The following is a 12071-nucleotide window of genomic DNA, read 5'->3' as shown; positions in this document are numbered from 1 at the left end:
AGTTAAGTGTAGAAAAAAAACACCACAAACTGGAACCAGCTGCTTTTATAAGAATCAACTGCTGTTGCCAAGGATAAAACAGTTGCTTGGGTGATAAGACAGAAGCAGAAAGCTAACAGGAAAAGTAAATCCCTTCTCTCAGCTTCTAGTCAGCTCCTAATGGCTCCTATTGGCACAGCCTAACAATATATTTAATTTTAGAACTTTCAGATACTGCCAAAATACTAAAATCCAAAGCCACCTATTATTCTTAAAATAAAATGTATAAGGCAGGGAAAGCAAACCTAGCTGATATGTGGTGATGTAACTGATAAAGTGGCTTGCTCTGAGTCAGTTGTTGAAATTTTCCCAATACTTGCTGCATAGAAGCCAGAGCAGAACACAAGAAAGCATGAAATTGAATTTTAAATGTTTCCTTTTCAGATAACTGAATTTTTATAACTAAGTTTATAACCATAATCCAAAGAAAGTTAAAATCAATATCATAAAGACTGATCTTTTTCTACCAGAGGTGTTCCCCCCCTTCAGCAATTTAGGCTTTATTCTTCCATCAAACTAGCTCCTTGGTATCTATTCTGGACCAATATTATCAGGCTTCTCTGATGGTAGCCTGAGGACTTCCTAATACTCTAGAAAAAAATCACAAATAGCCACAAAGTAACACAATGTGAATATGCAGCTTCATACTTCAGCTTTACCAAGAAATTATTCTATTTGATACAGTTAATTTTCTCTATCATTCCCCTTAACTGCCATTTCAAACACCCACTCCTCTCTTAGAACTTGCTGCACCACTTATAATAAGCAGGCAGAATATTTAGATTTTGGCGACTACTTATGAAAAATGCATGAGAGAAAGGATGTGTGGAATGATGGTTAGGTTTTAGCTTTAGCTATCAAAGTCATGCCACTCACTGAGAAGAGGAAAGGAAAAAAACTTATATTCATATATTGGACTTTTTGATCTTTTTGATTGGAAAGGAAAAAAAAACTTATATTCATATATTGGACTTTTTGATCTCCAGCCAATTGGAGATGCCAAGCGGTCAGCTGGAAAACAAGTAGTAAATTAGAGCAGGATACACAGATGAGTTGATTAGTGTGTTTCAAAGATATGAAAATCTGATTTTTCTTCCAAGGTCATGCAGAGTGATTACACAGAGTCAAAACTGAAGTAAGCTTAGGAAAGAACCATGGATAATATTAATACTTAAGAGCGAATAGAGGGAGAGCCAATTGCCAAGGAAACTGAAGAGAGGCATTGGACACAGGTGGATGACCTGGAAAGAGTGACATGACTGATCCAAGAAAGGAGGAAAAAAATCAAGAAAGAAGTGAGGTTGACTGTCTCTGCACTGAGAGTCTATTGTATTTAGTAATGCTGAGATCAGCAGTGACATTGAAAGCATAGTTTTATGGTGTGACATCACTAAAATACAGTCCATTAGGGAGTTAACAAGGAACAAGAAAGAAGAGACCGTGAGAAGGGTGGCCTATGTGTGGGTCGTTAGTCGGTCACAATGTAGCCACTTTTTCCAATCTGTAGAAAGCCCACTTCTCCTTATAAGACTTGAGGAATAGAAGGGATTGAATGTTCCAGCTAAAAAAGATAATATAGGTCAGAAGAAGTAGAGAGATGAGTTAAGACCAATACCTAAAGAACTATTCATGTCCCCATCATTGTTTAGCTTTTAAACCAAGGGAGATCTGTTTTGAAGAGCTAAAGCAAAAATATTTGGATTTTTAAAAATCATTCTGCCAATGGAGGGAAAGAATGGCTGAGTCCAGGCAGATTTGATGCAGGGGGCAATGGAAGTCTGTTTTGGGAATTCAGATGTTGAAGGTCTACTCTTGGGCAGATATGGTATCATGAAATGGCAAAGCAATTTGAAGAAATGTTATAAGATGTGACAACTAATCAGACAACACGGTTGCGAGAAAACACATTAATGATGCATAAAAATGTTCAGGCCATGGCTGATAATGTCAGTGCCCTTAATAAGAAATCAGGGGAAAGAAAATAGTGGGCCTTTGACTGTCCTTCCTTGGTAAAATCAGAAGACCGCTTTTGGTTCTTATTGTCCATGACTGAGCACTCCCCAAAATCCTGTGCTGACTGGAAACAGTGTCTCAAATTCCCATGCTGTCTGCTTTCTCTATACAAATCTAGTTTAATAGAGAAAACATGGTAATGTAAAGGGTAAATTCTAGGCTAATAGAAATGAGCGAACAGTTCACAAGTAAACCCACACATCTATGGTCAATGGATTTTCAACAATGGTATTAAGACTGCTTAATGGGTAAATATAATCTTTTCAACAAAGGTTGCTGGAATAATTGGATAGCCACATGAAAAAGACCAAAGTGGGACCCATCTCTCAACTTACATATAAAAATTAACTCAAAATTAAAAAAAAAAAAATGGAGTGCCTGTGTGGCTCTGTCGGTGAAGCATCTACCTTTGGCTTGCGTCAAGGTCCCAGGGTCTTGTGATTGAGGCCCACATCAGGCTCCCTGCTCAGTGGGGAACCTGCTTCTCTCTCTTTACCCTGCTTATGCTCTCTCTCTCGCTCTCTCTCTGTCTCTCTATCCCTCTCAAATAAACAACAAAAAAAAACCTTTAGAAAAAAGGAAAATTTAAAAAATTAACTCAAAATAGATTAAAAAATCTAAATGTAAGGTATAAAACTGAATACCTCTAGAGGAAAACTTAGGTGTATTAGACAATGTTTGTTTTGATATAATACCAAAAGCACAAGTAACCAAATAAAAAATATATAAATTGGACTTAATAAAAAAACAACAATAACAAATCTTTTGTGCTTCTAAGGACAGTATCATGAAAGTGGAAAGATAACCAACAAAATGGGAGAAAATATTTGCAAATCATATGTCTGACAATAGTTTCATATTCAAAATATATAACGATGTCTTATAACTCAACAACAAAAAGTCACATGAACCACTTTAAAAATGGGCAAATGACTTGAATAGACATTTCTGCTAAAAACAGACATACAAAGAGCCAGTAAGCACATGGATGTTAGTTTCATTAGTTATTTGGCAAATGCAAACCAAGATCACTGTGAGATACCATTGCACACATATTAGGAAAACAAAACAGAAAATAACAAATATTAGTAAAAATGTGGAGTGATCAGAACCTTCAAACATTGCTGGTAAAATGTAAATTGATGAAGCCACTTTGGAAAACCATTTGGCTTTTCTTCAAACAGTTGAATGTAGAGTTACCAAATGACTCAGCAGTTTTACTCCTCAGTATATATTCTAAAGAACTGAGGACATATTTCCACACAAAAACTTACATATTAATATTCAAAGAAGCATTATTTGTAGCCCCAAATTGAGAATAATCCAAATACCCATCAAATGACCAGTACACAAAATGTAGTCTTTGTATACAATGGAAAATTATATTGGAAATGAAGCACTGACATATAATGAACCTTGGAAACATGCTAAGTGAAAGAAGCCAGACATAACCAGCCTCACATTTTATTGCATTTAATTGAAACGTTCAGAAATAGTCAAGTCCAAAGCAACAGAAAGTGGATGAGATGTTGCCAGGGGGCTAAGATAAATGAGAATGGGCAGTGAATTTAGTGGTACTGAAGCTTCTTTTCAGATGAAAACATTCTGCACTTAGGTATTGATGATGACTGCACAACTTTCCAAATACACTAAAGATCACTGACTTATACACTTAAAACTTGAATTTTATATATATTATATACATATAATATATATAATTTGCTATTACCATATAACCCAGTTATAAGTATATATATTTATAACTATAACAAATATATATAGCAAATATATATATTTTATAACATATATATAACAAATATATATAACAAATATATATACAAATATGGTGATATTTAAAATATGTATGGTAATATATAATATATAAATAAATAAATATAATAGCAAATGTGTGTGTGTGTGTGTGTGTGTGTGTGTGTGTAATACGGTAATAGCAAAGTTTTAAAAAGGAAATCATTAAATCATGTAATCTTTGAAACTTAGAAGTTCATCTGCCCGGGGCCCAGCTGTTTACGTGACACCACAGGTGTGACACCATACCTAAAGCAGCGGCAAGCCCTTTGGCTAGGGGTACTGAGGAAGGGGTCAGGCTTGTCTTCCAGACAGTTGCCAGTAGCAGGCCAGACATTTACAGTCATAGGATGAAAAAGAATAGTTTTCATTTATTTTACCCTTTTTTTTTTTTCCTTCTGTGTTCTCTAGTTGTTTTTGAGGGAGGTTGCACAGAGAAAGGCAAAGGTAAGAAAGGTAATCAAATATGAAAGAAAGGATAAATGGGGAAAAAGATAAAGATGGTAATGATTAACAGGGATATGATGTATGTTCCGGGGGCACTGCTAGATAAAAATTTTTATTAGGTTTTCTAAAAATGTTAAGTGAATAAGTGAACAGTTTATATGTTTGGATGTAGCCCTGCCACTCAGTGCTAGTATAACTTTAGACCTCATTTAACCTCTTAGCACTCATTTTTCTCATCTGTAAAATGGGAAGTAAACATTTCTGGCTCCTGGGTGGCTTAGTTCGTTAAATGTCTGCCTTCAGCTTGGGTCATGATCCTAGTGTCCAAGACTGAGTCCTGCATTGGGCTCCTTGCTCAGCGGGAAGCATGCTTCTCCCGCTGCCTGCCGCTCCCCCTGCTTGTGTTCTCTCTTTCTCTCTGTCAAAAAAATAAACAAAAATCTTAAAAAAAAAAAAAAAAAAAAAAAAAAAGAAGTGAACATTTCTTTCTAAGTGTGATTGTCAGAATAGAACAAGACAAGGCTCATAAAGTTCTTGGAGTTTAGGGAACATTGTGAACACCCAGTATCAGTGTTGACTATTACATTTCTATCCCTACATTCTGCCTTCTGAAAGTCCCCTAAGAAGAGGGTCCTGGAGTGGAGACTTACTGTGGGGTAAGGAAACTTTGGAACTGAGGATCAGGAAGCTTGAGTTATATTCTTAGCTTCCCAATTACTAGCACTGGGACCCCTGGTGCTCACTCTCATCATCTGCTAGAGCTATCTTAAAACCCATCCTTAGGAACATCTCAGAAGCCATGAAGACATGGTATGGGGACAGATAAGCCCTGCTCTGCTGGGAGGAAAGGAAGTGTTTGTTGCCTTGGCCTTGGAAGTCAGATCTGAATTTCCCATGGGAATAGACAGCAAGCAGAGTCCACTGGGATTCTGTTGGGAGGAACCTATTCCCAGCAGGGTTTGACTGGGGGATATTAAGGGCTTACTGTAGGCCGGCCCTCCACTGCTAAGAGCCTGGCAGGTAGCTCCTGTGAAATGTGGTGTGTGTAGGGCCTTCGACAGACTTGACCTAGCTTGGGAAAAAGAAAGGCCATCCTCGTGGAATACATCGTCCTGTGATGTTCTCATTATTCTCAAGAGGTTTTCTTTGCCTTATTTCTCTTCTTTCTTCCTTTCCTTGTTTAATGTTCTTGTTATTGTCTCTAAAATTCCTTCTCTGGTCTGTCATTCCCCTTCCCTCGCTTGACTCTCCCATTTCCATAGCATTTCCTCTATATTCTTTATCCACTTCTCTCTGTCTCTTCCTGCCGTTTGGTTTTTCCTCTTTCTCTTCACGGTGTCTCTCTTCATCTTTTGGCCCACTTTCTGCTTTGCATGAACTCTGAGAAAACAAGGAACAGAGTAGAACACTCAGCTGAACTCGAATGTCTCTAATTAGGACAGAAAGGAGGTACTGAAACTGGCCTTCTGCCTCCGGAGGCTCTTAAGACAATTTTAGATTTCCTTCGAGTGGAACATGTGACAGGATGGATCAAAATCCAGGAATGGGTGCTCAGGAAGGGATTGACCCATGGTATCTCCTTAAGACCATCTCCTCTAAAATCCTCCCTCAGTTTCTTTGTGCGCATTATAATTATAATTATAATGTGCACAGCTTGCAGGTCTTATCTGGTTCATCCTCTTACCATTTCCAGTCGAGGCCTGGGGCTCAGCATCCCCAGCCTTCTGCAGTGGTTCTCTGAAACTTTGTCCCAGACTCTTAATCCCTTTAGCAGGGAATTTCTCTGTGGTTTCTAATCTGATTGCTCATTGATGTAAGGCTGGCTTTATGGGAGAGAGAAAGCAAGTTCCCCCCAACTCCAAAGATACATACAATAATAAATTACTCAGTGGTGAGTAATTTAATTCAACTAACCATGAGGGATAGAGAGCCTTTAACACCTGAACTCTAAAACTAACAGGTGAAGCCATTTATCACAGAGTATGCAAGGGGTTTTAGACATTATGAAATATTCCTAAATGTAGCTCCCTCCCCAAATGGTTATTTTTGAAATTTCACAGTAAACAAGAAAGATGACAAATGTATAGATTATCCTTTATCATCCTACTTCACAACCCCACCCCTTTTTTATCATCCCCTCTTAGAACCTCATTTGGGTTGGTGTAAGGAAGTGTTTCTCATTTTCTACTCCTGTTGAATTTTGACAGACTGTGAGATGAAAAGCAATGGCAGAAGTGAAAGAATGCTATTCTTTAATAACTCATAGGAAAAAAAAAAGGTAATGGAAAGAATGTTTTTAGCATTACAGGTTTTCTCTCTTGGTAATTCTCAAGATTTTGCCAATTAACTTCTGCTTGTCTATACCAAACGCTATTATGTGATAACAAGAGTTTTAAAAAATGTTTATTTAATATAAATGCATTCAATGACTTTTGTGCTTTTGTAAAGCACAATGTGCTATTTACTTTTCATCTAAACATGCTTTTAAAATAATAACTTTTCAATAATAACAATAATAGGAGTGCTTCTATAATGCTTACTGTGGGCAGGACCTGTTTCAAGTCCAAGTTCTCTCTGTCACCCTCTCTCTGTTTCCCTCTTTCTATCTTACATAAGCCTGTATCCTCATGCATATGGCAACTCTCTTTTACCCCTTTCTTAAAAGTAAAGAAACTGGGGAAGAGAGTTTAAGAAATTTACCTAATGTCACTGGAACACAAACCCAGAGTGTTCTGGTGCCATGCTCTTAATTAGAAACCTCTGATGTCTCTTGAGATATTTTGATTTTCCAGGGGTCCTGCATAAACACTTCCAGTGTGATATGTGGGCTGTAGACCATGTAAGCACCTCAGGGTGGAGATTGGATTAGTGAAATTTAGTTCAAGCCATGTAACTGCTTTCCAAGAAGACCAGGACTAATTCTTTTCCCTTTTTTGGATACTTGGTTCCTCATATGTCAGACTGGATGTAAGTGTGGACATCTGTTGTGGAGTAGCTAATATCATGGCTATGTAAGTTTAAATGTTTGGAGGACAGCTGTGATGATTACATGGAAGGCATCTAGAGGACTACTGATTAGACTTAATGAGCTAGTCAACCACCCTGAAGAACAGTTAACCTACTCTTTTTCTGAAAGATGTCTAAGAAAGAATTCTTTCTTTCAATGGCCAGCATTTTATGACTTTCTCCTCATCCTCTCAGTGTATTTTAGAAATAAAATCTATGTGTAATCACAGTTTATAAACCTTTATGTTGTTTTTCCTTCCTAGGAACAACAATAGTCTTAGACACAAGTTATAATTTCTTCAAAAAGTTGGACTGGCTGATAACAAACATCCCCAGCTTCTCATGAGTAACTTCAGAATCAATATCTCTGATGCTCCCACCTTTATCCTGACGGGCTTCCCAGGAATGGAGGCCATGGAGTCCTGGCTATTCTTCCCTCTCCTTTTGCTCTACGCTATCTCCATTGTGGGAAACACCCTGATCCTCCTCATTGTTAAGGAGGAGAAAAGCTTGCACCAGCCCATGTACTACTTCTTGTCTCTCCTTTCAGTCAATGACTTGGGAGTATCTTTTTCCACATTGCCGACTGTGCTGGCTGCCCTCTGCTTCCGCGCCCGGGTGATTTCCTTTAATGCCTGCTTGGCCCAAATGTTTTTTATCCACCTTTTCTCTTGGACAGAGTCTGGCATCCTTCTGGCTATGAGCTTTGATCGCTATGTGGCCATCTGTAACCCCCTGCGCTATGCTACAGTGCTCACTAGTGCCCGCATTGTGGTAATGGGTTTGTGTACTGTTCTCCGAGGCTTTGCCCTCATCCTAGTCTTTCCACTGCTGCTGCACAGACTGCCCTTCTGCCACACCCAGAACGTCCTCTCCCATGCCTACTGCCTTCATGTGGATATGATTAAGCTGGCGTGTACTGATGTCTCCCTCAATAGCCACTATGGGCTGTCCATTGTGCTATTCACCTTTGGCCTGGACTCTGCACTCATACTCATCTCCTATGTACTAATATTGCGATCAGTGCTTGCCATCGCCTCCCGAGAGGAGCGCCTCAAGACACTGAACACATGCGTGTCCCACATCCTAGCTGTGCTCATCTTCTATGTGCCCATGGTGAGCGTGTCCATTGTACATCGCTTTGGTGCTGGCCTGCCACATGCTGTTCATATCCTCATGTCTATTCTCTACCTATTTGTGCCTCCCATGCTCAACCCTATCATTTACTCCATTAAGACAAAGGAAATACGTCGCAGGCTCCTCAAGATGCTCTTTAGGGTTAAGTCCTGAGTCTCTCATAGAGTTAGAAACCCTGGAAAATTTGGTGTTAGAGTTAGAACCATTTAGACACCAGAGGGGGAGAGGATCAATCCATACACTTTAAGTTATAGGACCAATGATCAAACATGTAGTCTGGTATATTGGGTCAACACCTGCCAAGACTATCTCAGATCTTATCCATAAATCAACTATCTCAATGTCCTTTAGACAGAGAAAAAATGGTCTCTTTTCAAGAATAACCCAAAGAATGTCAAACATCACTCCAGAGTGAGATTATTTTCTGGAGGATCAGGGAAATATCTTCAAGATGCTTGGTGACATGATACTTGGACTTCTGGTAATGGGCCTGCACAATTCTGAAAAAGACCAGGGCAAAGAGGGGATAATTATGACCTAGATATCACATTTTTACCAGTATGCAAGTTTAGATTGGGTGATTGGTTTCTGATGTTGCCAGGAGCCAGAGTTCTTCTCATCATACTCTTTGAAAAATCAAGTTTTAGAGTTTGATAGAAGTGGTAGTTAATGTTATATATGAACTTGGTGTGCCACAAGGTTTCTAGATATTTGGTTAAGCAATATTTCTGTCTGTATCTGTGAAGGTGTTTCTGGATGAGATTAGCATTTGAACTGGCAAATTAAGTAAAGCTTATTGCCTTCCCCAGTGTAGGTGGGCTTGATCCAAACCACTGAATGCCTGAATTAAGTAAAAGTCCAAGTATGAAAGAAATCTCATTCTGATTGTCTCTAATTAGGGACATTAGTATTCTCTGTCTTTGGTCTTAGGCTTGGCCTGAAACCATTGTTTTTCCTGGTTTTCAGGTCTTTAACTCTGGACTGGAACTATCACTTCTCCTGGGTCTGGACTTCTGGGTCTCTATAATTGTGAGAGCCAATTCCTTATAATAAATATAATAAATATCTTTATACACACATCTTATTGGTTCTGTTTATCTGGAAAGCCCTGACTAATCCAACAGCTACAATATTTAAGTAAATAAGCATTAGACTTTAGGATTCCTGGATGTTCTTTTCACATGGGAAATCCTGAAATATGTAGGCACTTGGCTCTGCCAACCTTCACTGAACCTGACAGTCCTGTTTTTATCTCTCTGCCATGATCTTTCCTTCTTTTATATCTATCTGCTTTCCCCTCATGGAATCTGAACTCCTTAAAGCAGCAATTTTGTCAATAGCTTTGTCCATATACATCAGACAGACTCTAGGCTCTCCATTTAGATAATGTCTGATGATGCTAGAGCAATGATGAAAGAGTAAGTGAAAAATGGTTGAATAAATAATGATGAATGAATCTTATTCATTTCTCTAGAAGAAAATCATAAGTGAATAAATTACTGAATGAATGTAAGAACTAATAATACATTTTCTTTTTTTAAAGTAGTTTCCAAGTCCAGTATGAAGCCCAATGTGGGGTTTGAACTCACAACCCTGAGATCAAGACCTCAGCTGAGATCAAGAGTCGGATGCTTAACCGACTGAGCCACCCACGCACCCCATAATACATTTTCTTAAATCAGAATCTCATGTCAGGAAACACTTCCTTCCCCTCTCTACCTCATAATTCTCTCTATGGAGGGAAGTGTAACTTAGAGATGACATCTTTATTTTCCCTTTTTTTTTTATTCCTCCAGCTTTGTTGATATAGTTAAAATTGACATATTATATAAGCTCAAGGTATACAATATGATGATTTACTGTATGTACATACTGTGGCAACATCACCACAGTAAGGTTACTTAACCCATCCAGAGAGGTGACTTCTTGAGTAAGTGGGCTGCATCTTTCAGTCTTAATTTTCTTTTTTCTTTTTTAAAAGGTTTTATTTATTTATTTAACAGACAGATCTCACAAGTAAGCAGAGAGGCAGGCAGAGAGAGAGAGGTGGAAGCAAGCTCCCTGCTGAGCAGAGAGCCTGATGTGGGGCTCAATCCCAGGATCCTGGAATCGTGACCAGAGCTGAAGGCAGAGACTTAACCTACAGAGCCCCCCAGGTGCCCCTCAGTCTTAATTTTCTTATCTGTAAAAATGGGACACCGATCTTTGATTTATCTACCTTATATGTTTGTTTTGAAGAGCGAGTAAAATAAACTGCTCTAAAATTATATAATGATACATATAATTTATTTACTCATATTATTTTGATTCAACAAGAATAAATACAAAATTCAGTGCTTAGCTTCAAAGCATCATGAATATGAACCAGAGTCTGAATAAATATTTCATCTAAGATTTTTCTTGAGCCCTAAGTAGCACTCTTTTATATCTGCTTTATGACTCCACTGTACTCAGAATGTACTTTAATCATGTCCATTAGTTTGGGTAGTTTGTAAGACTGTTAACAGACTTTAAACAAACTCCATCAGACTATAAACAACTTATACCCAGGAATTTATTTTATTCATGTTTATACTCTTCAGTCTCTAACATAAGGCCAGAAATATACCAGACATACCCATAAAAGTTAAGAAATGAATTATTGAGTGATTATATTTGTATTTACTTGCATACTAATTATCTCTTTATATTTCAATGACTTACCATATCCTAAAATGTTTATTCTAAAATAGGTAATAATTTTATCAAATAACAATTTTGTAGGAATACTTGCATATTGTTCAGAGTCTAAATACCATATGAATCATGGATATGACCAGAGTAAATAAAAAATAAATGGTACTTGAAATTTTCAAGCTTTTCACAAATGTACCCTGCATATTTATACTGCTCAGACTTATATACTGTAGGGAGAGTGGGCCCATAGAAATTTCAATAGAATGCCAGCACTGTGCCTGACCTTTAACATGTGGGGGGAAAATATATATGAGAAACACTGTTGCTATTTAATGAGGTTATTGCCTTAATAAGTGGACAATATTCTTTCAGTGATAAATACTTTTACTTTCTTCTTTAAATCTGAAGGACTTTGAAACTATTTGGCTCATTTATGTACTTGTGACAAGCTCTCTGGGAATATCTGGGCTATTTTCCACATCACATTCTAGAAATAAAAATACTTAGTATTCTTCTCTTGGACTAAGATATATTTTGGATTAAGATATTTCTTGGACTTCTCTTGGACTAAGATATCTGCCTAGTCTAAAAGAAGCTCAGTAGATATTTGCTGTCTATGTCTTCTTCTATTTAGTCCATTAAAGAGAAGATTCATGACTCTGCCTGGATATGTAACTTGCCAGTATGGATGTAAGTACTTCTCTGACTGTGACCTAGTTTACTAATGAGAGCTGTGATTACACCAGCATTCTCACCATCACAGGGCTCTGGTTATCCAGGTCATCAGATACATGTATCTTGAGTCCTTAGCTTTTTTTAATCTCTTCCTATGATTCAATTTCCACTGTTTGGGTAGTTGTGTGGTTTCTTATTCCATTCTTTTCTTTTCTTTTTAAGATTTATTTATTTATTTATTTGAGAGAGACTGAGAGAGAGAGAGAATG

The 12071-nt window shown here is 37.7% G+C and overlaps 1 protein-coding gene across 1 annotated transcript; it reads left to right on the top strand.

The window, feature by feature from the left end:
- Nucleotides 1-7656: 7656 nt before the first annotated feature.
- Nucleotides 7657-8604, top strand: LOC309840142 (olfactory receptor 51I2-like; the record flags this gene model as incomplete). The annotated part of the gene is made up of 1 exon (XM_082682208.1): nucleotides 7657-8604. The coding sequence occupies one exon, from the start codon at nucleotides 7657-7659 to the stop codon at nucleotides 8602-8604; it is 948 nt and encodes a 315-aa protein (XP_082538334.1).
- Nucleotides 8605-12071: the final 3467 nt, after the last annotated feature.

The sequence above is a fragment of the Mustela nivalis genome (genome assembly GCF_964662115.1).
Source record: "Mustela nivalis genome assembly, chromosome: 9".
NCBI classification, from domain to species: domain Eukaryota; kingdom Metazoa; phylum Chordata; class Mammalia; order Carnivora; family Mustelidae; genus Mustela; species Mustela nivalis.
This window is presented reverse-complemented; position numbering and strand designations above follow the sequence as displayed.